The sequence below is a fragment of the Neovison vison genome, chromosome 13 (genome assembly GCF_020171115.1).
Source record: "Neovison vison isolate M4711 chromosome 13, ASM_NN_V1, whole genome shotgun sequence".
Classification (NCBI taxonomy): Eukaryota; Metazoa; Chordata; class Mammalia; order Carnivora; family Mustelidae; genus Neogale; species Neogale vison.
The window spans coordinates 74,203,491-74,224,199 of NC_058103.1; the positions used below are offsets into that span (position 1 = coordinate 74,203,491).

The 20,709-nt window shown below is 39.7% G+C and overlaps 2 gene segments (V, D, J or C); both read right to left on the bottom strand.

Moving 5' to 3' along the window:
- Positions 1-4,935: 4,935 nt before the first annotated feature.
- LOC122894537 lies at positions 4,936-5,745 on the bottom strand. The segment is given in 3 exon segments: positions 4,936-4,983; positions 5,245-5,540; positions 5,664-5,745. Coding segments are annotated over 3 exon segments (390 nt in total).
- A 7,949-nt stretch (positions 5,746-13,694) lies between these two features.
- LOC122894539 lies at positions 13,695-14,270 on the bottom strand. The segment is given in 2 exon segments: positions 13,695-14,071; positions 14,219-14,270. Coding segments are annotated over 2 exon segments (429 nt in total).
- Positions 14,271-20,709: the final 6,439 nt, after the last annotated feature.

Sequence of the window (20,709 nt, forward strand, 5' to 3'; positions counted from 1 at the left end):
CCCAGGTCAATCCAATGAATTTCACCAAAGTAGTAATTAATAATAAAAGTGTCATGTGCACATCTGAAAAGACAGTTCATGAAGTGGGAACACTCAAACCAAAATATGGAATGAGGCTCAGGGGTATATTGCTAGAAAGCAGTCGATATAGTGAGGAGTCTGGGAGTGTCTACTCTTCACAGGCAGTATTGGTTATAATATCAGAATTCCTGTAAACGATATCAGAAGCTGCTCAGTGGACACCTAATATCAAACTTGGGAAATAGTTCAAGTTTCACTTATGATTTCCAAAGGTACAGCGAAAAATGATTCAGGTCAAGGTAGTCTGCCCAAATAAATTAAATAAAGCTTTATTTGAAGGATTTAATTGATTTTGAAGTGATCTTTGCCCAGGGAATTTTCAAGGTTGATCTGTTTTTGTTTTGTTTTTTGTTTTTAATTTAATACCAGGAAGGATGTCCAGCAACAGGATACCTCATATGTGACTGACAGGAATGCACAATGGTACCACCACACTGGAACACAAGACTACCAGTATCTTACTCAGTTAAACAGACTTCTACCAAATGATTGAGCAAGGGCAGTCTTACATGTTTACCAAAATGGTTGGAAAACTCTTACTTACACAAAAACTTGCACACAAATATTTATAGCAGCCTTACTCATATTGCCAAAAGATGGAAGCAATCAAGATGTCCTTCAGTAGAAAAAAGGGTAAATAAACTATGGCATATCCAGATAAAGGAGTCTTCTTTTTTCTCAAAGTTGTATTTTTAAAAAATTTTTATTTAAATTCAATTTAATTAACATATACTGTAGTATTAGTCTCAGAGATAGAATTCAGTGATTTATCAGTTGCATATAATACCCAGTGCTCATTATTTCAAGTGCTTCCTTAGTGCCCATCACCCAGTTCTGCCTCAACCCACCACCTCCCCTCCAGCAACCCTCAGTGTTTTCCCTGTAGTTAGGAGTCTCTTAGAGTTTGCCTCCCTCTCTTTTTTCCTCTTACTTTATTTTTCCTTCCCTTCCACTATGTTCATCTGTTTTATTTCTTAAATTCCACATATGAGTGAAATCTTTTTTTTTGTCTTTATCTGACTGACTTGTTTCATTTAGCATAATATCCTCTAGTTCCCTCTACATCATTGCAAATCAGCAAGATTTCATTCTTTTTTATGGCTTAGTAATATTCGTGTGTGTGTGTGTGTGTGTGTGTGTGTGTGCGCGCGTGCCCGTGCAAGCGCCACATCTTCTTTATCCATTCACCTGTCCATGGACATCTGGGCTCTTTCCACAGTTTAGCTATTGTGGACCTTGCTGTTATAAACGGTGGGGTACAGGTGTCCCTACGAATTACTAAGTTTGTATCTTTTGGATAAATACCTAGTAAAGTAATTGCTGGGTCATAAGATAACTCTATTTTTAACTTTTTGAGAAAACTCCATACTTTTTCCAGAGTGGCTGCAACAGTTTGCATTCCCACAACAGCTTAAGAGGCTATCCCTTTCTCTGCATCTTCACCAACATCTGTTGTTTTATGACTTGTTAATTTTGGCCATTTTGACTGATGTGAGGTGGTGTCTCATTGTGCTTGTTTTTAAAAAATTACCATATAATGTATTATTTGTTTCAGGGGTACAGGCAAGTCTTACACAATTCACAGCACTCACCAGAGCACAACACTCCCCAATGTCCATCACCTAACCACCCTATCCTCCCCTCACCCCCCAGAAACCCTCACTTTGTTTCCTGAAATTAAGAGTCTCTTATTATTTGTCTCCCTCCCCAGTCCTATCTTGTTTCATTTTTTCCCTCCCTTCCCCCCCATGATGCCCACCCTGCTTCTCAAATTCCTTTTATCAGAGAGATATGATAATTGTCTTTCTCTGATTGACTTATTTTGCTTAGCATAATACCCTCTACTTCCATCTGTGTTGTTGCAAATGGCATGATTTCATTTTTGATGGCTGCATAGTATTCCATTGTGTGTGTGTGTGTGTGTGTGTGTGTGTGTGTGTGTGTGATCTTCTTTATCCATTCATCTGTTGATGGACTTCTAAGTTCTTTCCACAGTTTGTCTTTTCATAGTTTGGTTATTGTGGACATTGCTTCTGTAAACATTGGAGTGCACATGCCCCTTCAGATCACTACATTTGTATCCTTAAGGTAAATACCTGTCGCTCTCGACCCGCAAGAACAACACGTAGCCTGGTCTCTTGTTAATGTTGCTTTTTTATTCTCATACCACACTTGCTTATATGTAGTAGGGCACCCTATCAGAAGACAGATATTCTCAAGACATCCAATCATAGACCTGCTGCTAGGCTTCCCCTAGTTAGACTATCCAGGGTCTGCTTTTCCTCCCCCACATGGGCTGCCGCTGATATTGACTTGTTTACGTGGAGGTCTGTTTTGGCACCTGGCCAGGCACCATCTTGCAATGGTGGGAACTTCCTTGGCCACAGGCAGTCCCCAACAAATACCCAGTAATGCGATTGCTGGGTTCTAGGGTAGCTCTATTTTCAACTTTTTGAGGAACCCCCATATTGTTTTCCAGAGTGGCTGCACCAACTTGCATTCCCATCAAGAGTGTGGGAGGGTTCCCCTTTCTCCGCATCCTCGCCAACATCTGTCATTTCCTGACTCGTTAATTTTAGCCATTTTGACTGGTGTGAGGTGGTATCTCTCTGTGGTTTTGATTTGTATTTCCCTGATGCCAAGTGATGTTCAGCATTTTTTTCATGTGCCTGTTGGCTATTTGTGTGTCTTCTTTGGAGAAATGTCCATTCGTCTGTCCATTTCTTGACGGTATTTTTTGTTTTTTGGGGTGTTTAGTTTGAAAAGTTCTTTATAGCTCAGATAAAAAAAAATCTTATTCAGTGCTAAAAAGAAACGAGTTATCAAGCAATGGATAGACATAAAGGAAACTTACATGCATATTTCTAAGTGAAAGAGGCCCATCTGAGAAGGCTGCATTCACATATGAAAATGTGACATTCTGGAAAAGGCAAAAGTATGGAGACAGTAAGAAGATCAGTGTTTGCCAGGGGATAGAGGGAGGAACTGAATAACCTATTTAAGGAAGGAAAGTTGAACTGGTGATCAAAAATTAAAAAGCTTACTAATACACAGATTTGGGGGAATTTATATATGTCTCCTCTCAGTTCCTCAAAGAGCAACGTCCAATTTCCTGCTAGGTTAAGAAAGTGATCATTACTTCTTATAATGGGCTATGGATGGATGGCTATTCTGTGAGTTATAAGTTTTCTCACTCAGTCCACTTACTTTACTTTCTTCACCCCACTACCCTCAACACATGCACACAGGCACACAGAGCACACAAACGCAAGCACACATCAATGCTGGCTACACCATCTTCCTCAAATATCAAAAATTCTGTGGTGCTTCTTTTTCCTGACTCTTTCTGGAGAGCACAGCACACAATTACTTTCTTCTACACTAGGCCTGGTTTTCTTTTTCAGCTAGTCTTTCATGCAAGCTTGCTTTCTCCATATACAACACATTTTCTAGAATTGGCTGATGTCACCCTCTGCTAGTAGCTTCTTTCCTTGTTTCACTTTATGTTTGTGGCTTCCTGCCCTTTGCGATGTCTTTACTATCTTTTTAATAGAATTTTAGACAAATCAATAGATGAGCAACAATATACCATGATTTTTTTTTTTAAAAAAGACTTTAAGTAATCTCATAACATGCTGTGGGGCTAGAACTTACAATCTTGAGATCAAGAGTTGCAATTCTACTGATTGATCCAGCCAGGCATCCCTAGTCTACATTGTTTATCCAAATGTCAGGGAAATTCTTATTATATACCTTTTTGAATTGTTTAAAGTACATACTGCCATGCATTTATATTTCTAGAGCTTTGAAAAAATTTATATTTTAAAGGATTAAATAAAAATTAATTTAAACCAAGACTATATCATTACTATATAAAGAAATGAATTAATATTTTGGTCATGGCTTATTCATAAAATATACTGATGAGGAGATAATAATGTAAAGATCTAAGGGCAACTGGCTGGCACAGATGGCTAAGCAACTGACTATTACCTAAGCGACTATTAGTTTTGGCTCAGGTCATAATCTCAGGATGGTGAGATCAACCCTTTGTCTGGCTCCAGGCTGAGCTCAGAATCTGCTTCAGATCAATTTCTCCCTCTCTGCTTTCCTCCCACCTCACCCCCCCCCCGTCAATCTCCCTAGCTCTCTATATTAAATAAATAATCTTAAAAATATTTTAAAAATAAGGAAGATTGCAACACTACTGGCCAATCTGGCAGTATAATATGGACATTGTGTTTTCTATTATTCCTTGCAAAACTTCACTTACTCCCATGCATTCTCCAATCCCATGATTTGTGGCCCTCTGTGAGAGTTTCCAAAGCAGGTGTTAGAGAAATCTATAGGATTTCCCTCCCGGTGTCACTTATCTATCTATATTGTTAGGAAACATGAGTGCAAGAGCATTTTCTCTCACCATATTTCCTGGGTACTGAGAACAATCTCAGTGAGTTCTTACGGTCAGAAAGCCAACTGATCTATTTAACTGGCCAGGGCTTAAGCCAATTCCTCCACTCTGTTTCTGTCCCCACCCTTCCACGTTGAATATCAGCTTGTGTCTATCACCTGATTTACTAGGAAAACAAAAACAAAAACAAAAAAACAGGGCAGAGGTCCTTGGCCTCTTTTCCTTGCTTGGGCACATGTGTTTCTCCACCTTTCTTCTTTTCCCTTCTTTCTCTACTAAAACCTGGTTTGGGGCTGAAACTCTCCCATCACCTCTCCTGCCACACTCTGTCAGGAAGACACTGGGCAGAGGCCTCCTTCTCAGGCACACTGTGTGTCTCTAAAAGTGTCATAGACACAGTAATACCCACCAGGATGCCATGAAAAACTTGTGGGGCTGGACCTTCACTGCAAGGATGAGCACATGACCACTTTATTGTATGTGGTTTTTACCTTAAATGAGTTACATACACCCTGGTTGAGGAACTCTTGGCATCAAACTATACTCAATGTTCCTAAGGAACAACTGGGGTTGGGGAATGTTACTTTTGGTTCCTCTGCTCTAGTTATTTGTATGAGTTTGTACCAATCAGACACTGGGGGACAAACAACAACAGACTGTGCTGGAGCCAGAGTGGATCAGGCAAAGACACTCAGCATCCAGGACCCTGTTCTGCTTAGTTTGTGCTCAGCTCCCCCTGCAGTCCCTGTCACTGTGTCACTCAGGGCACAGTAGTACACAGCTGAATCTGATGCTTGCACGGAGCCTTTCTCCAAGTGGAAGGATTTGGATTTGCTGTCCAAGGTAACTTCAAAACCTTTGTTGTTTTTCTTCTCCTGGTCTCTCGAGGAGCTCAAGAGGAGCTGTAGACCTTTACCGGGATACTGGACATACCAGAAAAGAGTGGGAAACACAGTTGTTGAATAAGTGCAGTTCACAGTCAGGGAAGCCTCTTCTAAGAGGGTCACTTGGACTTCCGTCTGAGTCACCGAGTCTCCCTGGGTTTGTCCTGGGGAAAAAGAAAAGAGACCTGTCACCTTGTGCATAAAGCTATTTGATAAAATTATAGTTAAAGGTTTTATGATACAATGGAAGAAAAAAATCCAAATTTGTTAAGAGACATTTTACTTACCAAGCATAAAGAGTACCACAATCACGAAGCCTGGAGAACACTTCATCTCTGGAACGTCACCTAAAAAATGTTCCTCATTCTTACCATGAAGAAAGGTTGGAGTGACAGAGAAATGATCAGTGGAAGCCCACATTTCACACAGGAAATGTGACTGTGGTAGGAAGCTGCACCCTCTGGTGGACAGGGACCAAAATGCATGCAGGTTGGCCAGAATCCTCCTCAAGTCAGCCATCTGTTTCAACCCTGACTTGATGAGGCACATGTCAGTCTTCAGGTGGCCCTGGGAAGTCTGAACAATAGCAATCCTGACTTTTCAGGTCTATTTTGTTCTTAAGACACTGACTGATATGGAAGTTCTTTAACATAGCATTCTAGGGCATTTCTTTAACAGGGAGGCTAATAAACTTCTTAAAGCATCTTACTATAGTACTTCATATTCTCATGTGTCTATGTGGACCAGCCCCAAACCCACTGACTGCCAGGAAAGGGGTTGAGGTTGAACACAGAAAAAGGAATAGTAAGTCAAGTCATTGCTGAGTGGTTCTGTGTTTTTTGGCACTGTGCCCCAACATTTAGAACTGTGACTATAATTTTTTAAGTATTCACTGAATAATTTTTACGTTAAACCAAAAAAAAGAACAAATGGCCTTTACTTGATATATACCATATTTCTTTGTTTCTAAATTATTAGCAATAGCTAATATAATTAAATACTATTTTTAATAAAGCTTTCAGAAGAAATGTCACACTATTTCATAGGCAGGCATTTATTAATCAAGTATTACTGACTTTCAGAATTATTAAAAGGTAAAAAACAGGAATTCTAGACAAAAGAAACACCATACATGAAGTTGTCAATGATCTGAGACTGAATGATCTGAGATTCTTATATTGTCACTGTTTTAGTGACGCCAACATAAGGTGACTAGTGCATGTGAATCAAGCAACAGATACTCATGGTATATATACTCTTAACGGGTTTTAGCTCAAAGATGCTCATTATCATCCCTATGTCACATTTGGTTGCTAAACATTAATCAAATAATTTTTCACACAAGGTAAGAAATCAGGATTATCAGCATAAAGTTCTGGAGAGGGACACATCTTCTATAAAGCCCTGTAACAGTTATCTCTAGACACATACAGAAACAGCCAGGCTATTTCCTGGAGGCATCTCTGCACAGATTTAATGAGTCCGATCCAGCATGGGAACACTTATCCAGATGGAGAGTGAAGTAAGAAATTCAGTCCTGGGTACTATTTGGGTTCATGTATCCTTTTTCCCTCCACCTTCCAAATCACATTGTCAGAACCTGCCTCAAAATTATGCTAGAAAGGAATTTGGGACAAGCCACTACAAATTTCTATTGAGATATGCAGGGACAATGCTAAATAGGTTGGGATGATGCTGGTTGAAAATAAACATTGTAGCTCATGATGCAGAAAGTCATTATCTAGAATTTAAAAGAAAACATTTCATGCCAATGAAATCCTACAGGAGAAATATTTTCCATTTTGTGTCACACAAGAAGACTTGCACATTTAGGGAGGATAGTACTTGGTAGATTTTAGATATTTAATGGATTTATTTATACATAATTTGTATAACAATGAACTACCAAATTAAAGTGAACAATTCTTTTTGTTTTTTAAGGAAGAGTTTTGTTTTTATTTTTTAAAAGATTTTTATTTATTTATTTGACAGAGAGAGACACAGTGAGAGAGGGAACACAAGCCGGGGGAGCTGCAGAGGGAGAGGGAGAAGCAGGCTTCCTACCCAGCAGGGAGCCAGATGCAGGGCTCCAGCCCAGGATCCTGGGATCATGACCCGAGCTGAAGGCAGATGCTTAATGACTGAGCCACCCAGGCTCCCCATAAAGTGAATAATTCTATAAGATTTGACATATATATTTATCTGTGATGCTATCACCACAATGGAGATAATGAACATATGCATTACCCCAAAAGTTTCCTTATGTTTCTTTGTAATCCTCTCAACCTTCTCCTACCCCCATTTACAGCCAACACTTCTGTCACGAATTAGTTTGGGTATTTTATAACTTTATGAAATGAGATCATATGTGTTCTTTCATCTGGCTTCTTCTCAACCTAATTATTTTAAAAATTCTCATTGATCATCATTATCAGGACTTTTTTTTTCTACTTTTTTTTTTACTTTTTTTGTAGGCACACATCATGTGCCTACAAAATAATTTGTCTATTCCCCTCTTGCTAACCATATTGGTTAAGTCCCAGTGGAACTTTTACAAATAAAATTGCTGTGAACATTTGTATATAATATTTTTATAGAAATATGCTTTCCTATCTTTTGGGTCCATATCTGGGAGTAGAACGGCTGGATCATATACTAGGTACATTTTTGACTTTGTTAAACCAATTTGTTCTAGTAGCTGCTTTGTATATTCTCTTCCATTTTCTGTTCAGAGAGCCAGTTATGCTGGCTGTTAATAAAGATAATTTCACTTCATCCTTTCCAAACTCTATAGTTTTTGTTTCTTTCATGTGTTTTATTGCATTATCTGGAACACTACTTCAGTATTAAATACAGGTGGTGAAAGCCAAAAATCTTCCCTTATTTGTGAAATTAAGGAAAAACCATTTAGGCTTTCACCCTCAAGTATGACATTTGATGTAGGTTTTTTGTTAGCCCTTTTTCAAGGTGAGGAAATTTCCTTCAATTCTATATAATCTAGTGAAAGCTTGAATTAGGAATGGACCTGGATTTTTTCAAATGCTTTCTCTGTACCTATTGAGATACCCTCCTAAATTGCTCATCTCCTACTTCACAATCTCTTGGATATATTATTAATAAATAGTCACAACAAAATACTAAAGACTATACCGCTTCTCATTTTACAAAGAATGAAACAAAGTTCAAAAGGATCAGAAAGTTCACAGCAGAGCTAATGGATTACAACACAGAGCTGGGATAGCAAAAGCCTGTGCCCTGTTTTTGTTACTATAGATGGTTACCAGAAAAAAACTGAAAGAGAGACTAGAGGGTAGCAAAATGACTTCTTCCCAAGTTTTGAAATATTTTTAAGATAGTCATTTACTGGTACTTTCTTTATACAAATAGAACTACTAAAGAAAAATTAAGTAATTATAAGTTTGGATCTTTACCAAGATAAGAAAGAAAACGTATTGTAATGGATGCCCAAACTGCTATTCAGGAGCTGATCACTGGAGAGTGGCTTCATCATTCCATTCAGAGTGGTTATTAGGCACCTGATTTAAGCAATGCACTGTAGCAAGAGTGACAAACTCTTTCAGAATTTTGTGACTCACCCAAATACTGGAGCTCTATTCATGACTAATGATCACTCTTTTTCTCTTGTCCTTGAAACTTGCTTTTGAAAACAAAGTCTAGAGCATAGGTGTTCCCGTTAACTACTACAAATGTTTCCCAAAGACTTTTAAATAGAATAACCTTATGACCCAGCTATTCACTTTTGGTATATATTCAAAATTGGATGGAATTTGGCTATTTAATGAAAGTATTGCGATGTTTATGAATTCTGATTTCCACCAAAAGGCAAAAACAACCCAAAAGACCATTCACAGATGGTTGTGGATAAACAAAATGTGCATACAGTGGGGTATTATTCAACATTGAAAAGGAAATAAATTCTGTCACATGCCGCAACACGGATAAGCCCTGAGGACGTTATGTCAAAAAAAAAAAAAAGTATAAGTCACAAAATGACCAATACTGCATAATTCCACTTCTATGAGATACCTAAAGTAGTCAGATTCATGGAAAGAGAGCAGAATGGTAGTTCCCAAGGACTGAAAGGATGGAGTAATGGAGACTTATTGTTGATGAGTACAAATATTCAGCTTTTCAAGACAAAAACAACTCTGGAAATGGATGGTGGTGCTGGTTGAACACAATGTAAATGTGTTTTACCAGTAATTGTACAATTAAAAATTGTTAAAATGGTAAATTTAATATTAAAATGGTAAATTTTTGTAATTAATACATCTTAAGAGATTCTTGTTAAGATTTCTGCTCTACACATCTACCTTCAAATCAAATATTAGAGGATGTTAGAATGTGAGACCAATTATCAATCTATTACCATTCAAATTATAAGACACTGGGCAAATGGAGTTAGAGGTGGAAGGAGGGAAATGGAGAGAATGATGATTTTGGAGTGTGAAACACTGTTCAAACCAGCAGGGTTTGGAAGTGTGCTGACTGAGCCACATACTGGCAAAAAGTGCTTTTGAAGGATTGTTGAAGTGAAGGGCAGGAACAGACAAAGAGGAAAATTCACACTACTCCTTCACAGTGTTCTCTTTAGAGCTCCTAGTTATGAGCATTTGTGGGTAAGACTGGTGAGAGCAGGTAAACCTCCAGTGCGCAAACTGAGCACATCTATGCTAGAGGTGTTAATAAGATGGAATGGAAAAAAAAAAAAAGATGAGAACTAGTACAAACTAAGTCATAGAGCAGGCCCCTCAGAAACTAAATGAAGGGGGGCGGGATTCAGACGGGAAGATGAACCATGAGACATTATGGACTCCAGGGATCAAACTTAGGGTTTCCGAGGGGAGCCAGTGGGGGATGCATAAGCCTGATGATGGGTATTAAGGAGGGCACATATTGCATGGAGCACTGGGTGTTATAAGCAAACAATGAATCATGAAACACTACATCAAAAACTAATGATGTACTGCATGGCAATGAACATAACATAATAAATTTTTTTTTAATTTATTTTTTATTTTTGCATAACAGTATTCATTATTTTTTCACCATACCCAGTGCTCCATGCAATCCATGCCCTCTATAATACCCACCACCTGGTATCCCAACCTCCCACCCATCCACCAATTCAAACCCCTCAGATTGTTTTCAGAGTCCATAGACTCTCATGGTTCACCTCCCCTTCCAATTTCCCCCAACTCCCTTCTCCTCTCTAACTCCCCATGTCCTCCATGCTATTTGTTATGCTCCACAAATAAGTAAATAAGTGAAACCATATGATAATTGACTCTCTCTGCTTGACTGATTTCACTCAGCATAATCTCTTCCAGTCCCGTCCATGTTGCTACAAAAGTTGGGCATTCATCCTTTCTGATGGAGGCATAATACTCCATAGTGTATATGGACCACATCTTCCTTATCCATTCATCCGTTGAAGGGCATCTTGGTTCTTTCCACAGTTTGGCGATCGTGGCCATTGCTGCTATAAACATTAGGGTACAGATGGCCCTTCTTTTCACTACATCTGTATCTTTGGGGTAAATACCCAGGAGAGCAATGGCAGGGTCATAGGGAAGTTTTATTTTTAATTAATTGAGGAATCTCCACACTGTTCCTCAAAGTGGCTGCACCAACTTGCATTCCCACCAACTGTGGAAGAGGGTTCTCCTTTCTCCACATCCCCTCCAACACATGTTGTTTTCTGTCTTGTTAATTTTGGCCGTTCTAACTGGTGTAAGGTGATATCTCAATGTGGTTTTAATTTGAATTTCCTTGAGGGCTAATGATGATGAACATTTTTTCATGTGTCTGATAGCCCTTTGTATGTCTTCATTGGAGAAGTGTCTGTTCATATCTTCTGCTCATTTTTTGATATGCTTGTCTGTTTTTTGTGTGTTGAATTTGAGGAGTTCATTATAGATCCTGGATATCAACCTTTTGTCTGTACTGTCATTTGCAAATATCTTCTCCCATTCTGTGGGTTGCCTCTTTGTTTTGTTGACTGTTTCCTTTGCTGTGCAGAAGCTTTTGATTTTGATGAAGTCCCAAAAGTTTATTTTCGCTTTTGTTTCCTTTGCCTTTGGAGACATATCTTGAAAGACGTTGCTGTGGCTGATATCGGAGAGATTACTGTCTATATTCTCCTCTAGGATTCTGAAGGATTCCTGTCTCACGTTGAGGTCTTTTATCCATTTTGAGTTTATCTTTGTGTACTGTGTAAGAGAATGGTCGAGTTTCACTCTTCTACATATAGCTGCCCAGTTTTCCCAGCACCATTTATTGAAGAGACTGTCTTTTTTCCACTGTATATTTTTTCTTGCTTTGTCGAGATTACCCGCAACTCTATGGGCAAAAATTTTTTTAAATAAAACAAGTCAGGGTGGCTCAGTTGGTTAAGCCACTGCTTTCAGCTCCGGTCATGATCCTGGAGTCCCGGCATCAAGTCCCACATCGGGCTCCCAGCTCTGCAGGGAATCTGCTTCTCCCTCTGACCTTCTCCCCTCTCATGTTCTCTCTCACTCTCTCTCAAATAAATAAATAAAATCTTTAAAACAAATAAAAAAATAAAACAAGCCAAGCTGACATGCAAAAACCAAAAAAGAAAAAAAGAAGAAAAAGAAAAGAAAAGAAGAGAAAAGAAAGAAAGAAAGGAAAAGAAACTAAATGTGAGTAGAGATGACTCACAGTAAAATAGCCTAATTAAATTAAATCATTCAGTGGTATAAAATAGCATGAAATAAAACAGAAAAAGGAAAACTGGAGACATTTCTCAGCCTTTCTGATTCTAAAGAAGGTCTGTACCTTAATATATACTCAATAACTATGTACTGAACAAATTTGATCTGAAAATCTAACAACTCACACACAATAGTACTCATTTTTGAGTCAAATCTTTCTAAACTTTCTTAGCCAATTCTTCTAGCTGAATCTAATTGCAAAATGGTAATTTGTTTATTGTGCAAATTCTAGTCACCAATAAATAATTTCAACACAAATTTCAGGGATAATGATATTGTTGATGCATGGTAACTCTTATCTAAAGAGTTATCTTCTGAGAGTGAGTTTTTCCCTTTAAGCCTAAACCTTGCCACTTCCTGTCTGGGATGGCAATTCCCTGCCTTGGACCCTATAAAAGGGAGAGGCATCAGCAAGAGTCCTGGGGTTTGAGCACGCCTCCCTCCATCATACCTCTTCTTGTGGGCTCCCTCAGTTTACAGAAATAGACTGTGGAGTTCTCCAGTTATGAATCTGAGTTGACAAGTTGGATGGGTTTTCTTGTCTTCCGGAAATTCAATGAGTAGCAAACTTCTGTGGTGCATTGCTGGTTCTAAGAATCCTAATGAATAACGTATAGCACCACCCAACTGCTGGGCTGTTTATACCACAATAGACTATCACTTAGATCACTGGGGTCGTATGTGCATTTCAGAATGACAACCCCCTTCTCATACACTACCTTTGCTGTTTGGGTTTGAGCTACCTTCTGGGAAATATTGGATCCTAAAGGAAAAAACATGGAATTAGTGGTGTCAGAATAAGTGATTTGGCACAAAGAAATTCTATTTTATGTGCTACTATCCCTTTTACCCACAAAACCCACAAGACACTGTCCATACCCCCTGATTTAGGTCATAGAGAAGGCACATTCCAACAGGGGTTCTCTCTACCTAGCCACATGGAAGCCATGACCACTTTGAGAAGGTTGGAGAACAACATGTTTGAGTTCTCCCACTAGATGGAAAATGCCTTATTCTTCAATTTCAGGATTCAGCACAGTGAGGGGAGCCTGACAGGGTGAGGGAAAGATTGCCGGGTACCTGCTGCTGTGTCTCCAGAACAGAAAACAGGAGTTTCCTGGTGTAGTAAGTGTGTGGGTCATGTCGTGGTTCTCTATGCTCCAGCAGAGTCTCACTACCCAAAATTCTTCATAGAATGATCACTTTCATATTTGCACCTTAAATATCTCTATGTGTGGCATGTAATGTTTTAGAAGTCAAAAAATCATGAATGCTACTTTTGCAACACAATATTATAAGTGCCCATCAATAACAAGGATTGTAATGTTAGTATTAAGGGGTTATTTATAGGAGAGGAGTCTCAAAAGCAATTGTGGAGTTCCTTAGTACCTGCATTTCAAAATAAAACATTACTAATTCCGATCAAGAATCCATTAAAAAATGGTCATCCAACAAAATATTCTAAATCTCTCTGGATCATCTCCATCCTAATAGTCTTACTAAACTCTTTTAATGTCAAACATATTAGCTTCCACCTACAGATGAACAACAGCACAAAAGCTATCCTTGAAGGTCTGTGTCAGAGGACAGGGGCTTCCCCAGTCCCACGTTTGAGTGGAGGCAGCAGGTGCCTGGGAAGCTATGTGTGCTTGCTGCGCAGAAGTACACAGCTAAGTCTTCAGGCTGGGTGTCTCTGATGTGCAGGGAGAAACGTTTGGCCGTCTTACTCAATAAAACAGTGAGTCTTTGTTCTTCTTTTGTGGCCATTCTTGAAAGAATGTATACAAGGAGCTGGGGACATTTTCCAGGTTCTTGCTTATACCAGGGGAAGTAGTCTGAGGTACTGTCTGAATAACTGCAGTTGATAACAGAGCTGCTTCCCTCCTGGACACTCAGGGTAGAAGGATGCTGCTCCACATTCTCTCCCTGGCTGAACCCTGTGCAGAAAGAAAAGGTCAGAGAAAGGAGAAGAGATTCCAGGTTATTGTGCTTCAGAATGCTCTTTTTTGACACTAATGGTAGGAAACCTTAGTAAAGCCAGTCTTGAGTTCTGAAGAATATCCACTAATATACTCTGAACTCACAGTTCAGCTGCAGCCACAAGAACATGATTAAAGCTCCCATGGATGTCTTCATGGTTCCTCCCAGTTAAGCTCAGGTTCAGAATTGTAGCCTCCAGCCAGCTTAGCACCTTCTCTTATCAGGCCGTCCCTTCTTTCCTCTAACAGAGTACTTTCCCACATTGTCTACCAGCCAATAAGAAAAAGGCTCTGCTTCTGCCATAGTCTAGTCCATCAGATGCACTAAATAAACCCTCCACGTGTTCTGCATCAGCACAGGTGCACTGCCGTCTTGTGGTCACAGATCTACTGAACTCATTGGGGAAATGCTCTTCTCTTTGTGCCTTTGAGGGACTCACATGCATCAAGGTAGCAATCGGTCAAGCAAATTGTTTGTTAGATCAGAGATGAAGTGCTCAGGAAGAATGTGGAGATCAAGATTTACATCTCTGCTCACTACTGAGTCACTGTTATTAGTCGGAAAGAGGTAGATGCTTTTGGTATTTATTCAGTGATGGCCCTGGCGTACATGTTAGAAATCAGGAAGGGAGGTGCCTGGGTGGCTCAGTGGGTTAAGTCTCTGCCTTCTGCTTAGGTCATGATTTCAGGGTCATGGGATTGAGTCCCACATCGGGCTCTCTGCTCAGCAGGGGCCTGCTGCCCCTCTCTCTCTGCCTGTCTCTCTGCCTACTTGTGATCTCTCTCATTCTGTCAAATAAACAAATAAAATCTTTTAAAAAAATCAGGAAGAAATCATGATTCCATTGCTTAAACAAAGAAAATAGAAGGTCTTCCATTTCTACCAAATCTACCACCCTCAATTGTCTGTTATGTAGAAAAATTCCTTGTAAAAAGAACATGTAGCACAGCGCCTGGGTGTCTTAGTCACTTAAACAACCAGCTCTTGATTTCAGTTCAGGTCATGATCTCATAGGTCTTGATCTCATGGTTCATGAGTTGGAGCCCCACACCTGGCTCCACACTCAATGTAGAGACTGCTTGAGATTCTCTTCCTCTCCTTCTCTCTGCCCATCCCATCCCACCACTGACTCATGTGGCCTTGAGTGTGCCCTCTCTGTCTGTCAAACAAATCTTAAAAAAAAAAAAAAAAAAGAACATGTAGCCAAAGATTAGAGTAACAGAGTCAAGATCATCTGATATCTCAAATGTCTCTGATCTCAGACTGTGCTCCTCCTAGCTGGTGTTTCTCATAACCTTGCTGTTGGAGAGGATTGAAAGTACCATCTGTCAAAATGTGGAATCTTCCCCCAGTTAAGATGACTGTGGCAAAAAGTAAAGGACTAAATCTCAATGATAAGGGAGCATGGGAGAAACTTCATCAGTTATTCATTTTTCAACAACAGGAAACTGTTTGAACCAAGATTGGACAACTTTGCAAGGTGAAATCTGGTGTGCTTGAAAAAATCCATTTGAATGCTGTGTGTCTTACATTCTGGAAAGCACTGAAAGTAGAGTAGAAATTCTGATGAAACAGCAAGGTACAAACTCAGAAAATATAACCACGTGTAAGTTTATTCTTTTTTAATTTTATTTTTTCAGCATTCCAAGATTCATAGTTTATGCACCACACCCAGTTCTCCATACAATATGTGCCCTCCTTAATGCCTACCACCAGGCTCACACATCCCCCAACCCCCCTCCCTTCTAAAACCCTCAGTTTGTTTCTCAGAGTTCAGTCTCTCATTTCATCCAATTCCACTTTTCCTTTCCTTCTCCTAATGTCTTCCATGTTATTCCTTATGCGCCACAAGTAAGTAAAACCATATGATTGACTTTCTCTGCTTGATTTATTTCACTCACCATAATCTCCTCCAGTCCTGTCCATATTGATGCAAAAGTTGGGTATTCATCCTTTCTGAGGGAGGCATAATATTCCATTGTATATATGAACCATATCTTCTTTATCTATTTGTCTGTTGAAGGGTATCTAGGCTCTTTCCACAGTTTGGTGACTATGGCCATGCTGCTATGAACATTGGGGTACATATCGCCCTTCTTTCCCTACATCTGTATCTTTGGGGTTAATACCCCGTAGTGCCATAGCTAGGTCATAGGGTAGCTCTATTTTTAATTTCTTAAGGAATCTCTGCACCACTTTCTAAAGTGGCTGCACGAACTTGCATTCCCACCAACAGTGTAAGAGGGTTCCTTTTCTCCTCATTCTCTCCAACATTTGTTTCCTGCCCTGTTAATTTTGGTCATTTTAACTGGTGTAAGGTGGTATCTCAATGTGGTTTTGATTTGAATCCCTGAAGGCTAATGATGATGGTCTTCTTTCTCTTAGTAAAATGCATATAAGATTCCCCTATCTGTTCATGGCTTCATAGTTTATTTATTTTTTTTTAGCACTGAATCATATCTCATTGTTTTGGATATACCTCCATTATTAATTCATTCACTTATTGAAGAATATGATTTTTACTTCAGAGTTTTGACAATTATGATTAAACTGCTATAAAACATTTGTGTAAAGATTGTGTGCAGACATGAGTTTTCAATCCCTTTGGGTAAATACTCAAGAAGGCCATTGCTGGATCATAGGATAAGAGTATGTTTAGTTGTGTAAGAAACTACCAAACTACTTAATTGAATTGTCCATGTAAACACTTTCCTTTGTAGTAATTCCTGACAATATTTACTACACCCTTTGTTGCATGTCAAAGCCCCAGCTAGTCCAAAGCAGGCACAGACACCACAGGTGGCCCTGCCAACTGCTCAGCTCACACATAGCCTGCTGTGACCCAGAACCTGAGTCTGCATGTGTTCCTGCCTGAGTCCTACTGCCCATGTACTTCTCTGCACAGGCACTGTTCCTCCCACTAATGAGACTCACCTATTAAAAAAACAAGTATAAAGAAAAAACTCGTGTTAATTTCAATACAGTGAGGGCACAGCATTAAACCAAGGGCAGGGTTCCTTGGGAGAGTTGAGGGCTGTGTAACTTCACAGGTCCAATGCTCAAGAAGCTGGCTCTGCTCCTAGCTTCAGGGAGTCTGCCCAATTACCTCCATCTGAATTTTTAGGGACACAGGCTTTCCTATCAATGCCATTTTCTCAACATAAAAGCCAGTGCAGTCTGGAATGCAAAATTGCTGGAATCTTTCTACATGCAAGTTTCAAGTTGGATCTGGGTCAGCAGTCTTTGTCTGGCTACAACAGAGAAGGGTTCTTTTATAGTAGTCCTGGAAGATTGCTGCACCCTTTCCCAAACTGGGCATGATGTTATAAAATTATAACTAATAGGTTCATTCAAAATGCAAAGAAGAACAATGGATTTTCATTGGACAGAATGAAAATCTCCATGAGCTCTTCCCCACAAAGTGCTATTTAGAAATGACTTAAAAGGATCATTTTCTCATTGGTATATGGCAGCACAATGTACACATTCATCAAAAGAAGTCATTTAGATTTTGTGATTCTATAGAGTCTTCTATATCAGGTACTCAGAGGATAGGTCATGTTACCTCAGTTGACTAATTTAGGAATAATATGAGCTCCACCAAGTCATTTATGCTTTATAATCCTCCCTTTATTTGTCCATAAAAGTACCTATTTAGAGTGTATTAAATTACTGAAAAAGAAAATAAATGTAATAGTGTAAGTAGAGTGCTTGACCTTCAATAAAATCATTTTATTATATTTGTATTTCCAGGAGTGTATTTCCAGACTTGAAAGAACCCTGCACATGTTCTCTTTACTATCCTTTGAAAATCGAAACATCAACAGGTAACTAAAAAATTTAGTAATCTGTATTTGTTGACAAAATCTACTTTTTCAGCCTTTTCCATCAGAGTAATTTACATATAATTTGCATGCTAGCTGCCAAGATATCTGTTTTCCCAGGGTATTGGATATGGACACCTGTATCACTTATTCCAATGGTTCCATGGCAGAGCTCCTTACCAGCAAAAGGCTTTCTGGGAAGAAAAGGAGGAACAAAACCAGATGAAATGACAGCCCTAATGGGTCTAATTTTGGGAAGAAAAATGTGCTGTACCATAAATCTAAAAATATGCAAAGGCTGCTATGGGAGCAAATGCCTGCCCCAGGGAGAGGCCAGGGCTGCAGGCACAGCTGCAGTTTGGGTGCAGGCTGCAGATCAATGGGGAGCACTGTGCCTCCCCCGCACACAGGTAGGTGGCTGAGTCTTCCAGTTGGGAGGCCCTGATGTGGAGGGTGCTGGACTGTTCCTTGGTATTCACTGTGCAGGTTAACCTTCCACTCTGCTTCATCCCTGAAGCTATGTAAAACAGCCGGGTGAGACCGCCGCTCCCGGGATGCTGTCGGAACCACTGCACACTGTTCACAAAGCTAGAAAAATTGCACTTCAGGGTAGAGCTGTCTCCCTCCTGGAGGCTCAGGTCTGAAGGGCTCTGCTCCACCGTCATCCCTCTCGTCACTGTGTGGAAAGAAAGGATCATACACAAATGACATGACTAGGGAATCACCAGTGCCATTTTCAAACCTGCAAAATATCCCAGGAAACACCCCTGAGGATGTACTACCCTCTAAGAGCACATGTCAGCTTCCCCCACCACGGTGGGCTGTGGACCACTCCCCAGCCCCCATCTGGAATGCCCCACTTACAGCAAACCTGGAGCCACAGGAGCCCCAGCAGAGTTTCCCAGTGTGTCTCCATTCTTTGTTGTCTAGTTGCTGAATTACCAAGACCCTGAGTCTGCAGAGAGTACAATAGAGTTGTTTTCAGAGAAATTGTATTCTTACAACTAATCAGTTCCACCAGAATCACTGAGCACCAATCACACCTCAGCCCTGTCATTCAGGGAACTCCAGACTGCACCCACAGTGGCCCAGTGACACTCATAGCACTCTTTCTCAAAATTGTGATTGCCAACAGTGTAGGCAGGTAGAGGCCATATTTCCAATATGGAAAGATATAAGGGTTCTTTTTTTTTTTTTAAACACATTATGGAATAAATCTGTGGGCTAGTGTGTGAGGAAAGCTGAATGGTCTTTCTAGAAGAGTCAGTGTCTCATTGGGGGTTACAAAGAGACTTGATGAGTCTTAGGGAAGAGTAACTCCAGTCCCCAAATTGCATAGTGTGACAGAAAATGAGAATTCATTCGTATAAAAATACTGACCACGGAAAACTATCTGATAGCATGTATTGTGTATTACAGAAGTAACTATAATTTCTTGAAATCAGGAGAGTTCTAGAAACCAAGACAGACAGTCACCATCTGCATTAAAAATGTTTCCAAAGAGAATTTGGTTGGTGAAAAATACATGTCTGCATAATGTCCTCTGTGATTTAATTTCCTCCCCACCTTTCCTGTTCAACTTGTGGACACCCTATTCACCCACACAGCTGAGTCTGGCCAGGCAACACATTTCTGGTCAAGGTCAAAACTGTCCTCTCCTTTTCCTTCACTTTTTTTTTCTTTTTCCTTCTTCTGTTCATTTTTGCTCCTTCCACAATCAGCCAAGATGTACGAAGAGGTAGGACATCTGGGGTTTTGAAATAATTTCTAGGTCAGTGGGTTTGGGGATTTTATTCATAACAATTGACAACAGGTAGTGGAAAGTTTTCTGTTGAGTTTCCACCGTCACAATGTCCAGAAATATTCCTATCCTGGTACCTGTGAAGAATTATCTGCTTAATGGATTTCTAGAGGCATGGCCTCCAGATGTCTGAAGTTGATATGAAATGGCAGAACTGGAAACCTTAGATGAATTTTACACCAATCCTGTCCGCACTCTCTCCCAATCTTTGCTATCTATAATTGGACTGGTTCACGTGATTTCGGTTCTCTCTGTAACCATTCAACTTTGGACCATCAGAAAGTCTTTGTTTCTGGTAAAGCTTAGAGTGCCCCCTAGAGGACCGAAGTGGTCAGCAAAGACACTTCAGACCAAGCAACTCAACAGTCAGAACCCCCAGCCATTCCAAGCTTCCTGATGAATAAAATTCAGACGGTCAGAAAAGAAGATAACTGTTTAGATTTAATGGAGATTACAAGTGAATCAAATCCTACTTTTAAAATGGAATTTCATGGAAATTGATATCAGAAAATAATTTGGTTAATCCCATCTTGTGCTATTTATTTCATTTCTTCATTTAGTTCAAAAGGAATCAGTATTTCTTGAGCTTTTAGTTTCAGTGGGTTAATCTTCTAGCTGTTCAGAATATCTAAAAGTGTAATGGAATATTATTCAGTCATAAAAAATGAAATCTTGCCATTTGCTATGACATGCTAGGAGCTAGAGAGTATAATGCTGAGGGGAAAACGTCAGTCAGAAAAAGACAAATGCCATATGATGTCACTCATGTGGAATTCAAAAAACAAACCTAACAAGCAAAGGGAAGAAAACATAAGATAGAGAGAGGTAAATCAAGAAAGAAACACTTAAAGAGACCACAATGATGGTTACCAGAAAGGAGCCATGGAGGATGGGTTAAATAGCTGAGAGGATGAAACAATGCCCTTGTCCTGATGAGCACTGGGTGTTCTGTGGAAGTGTTGAATCACCA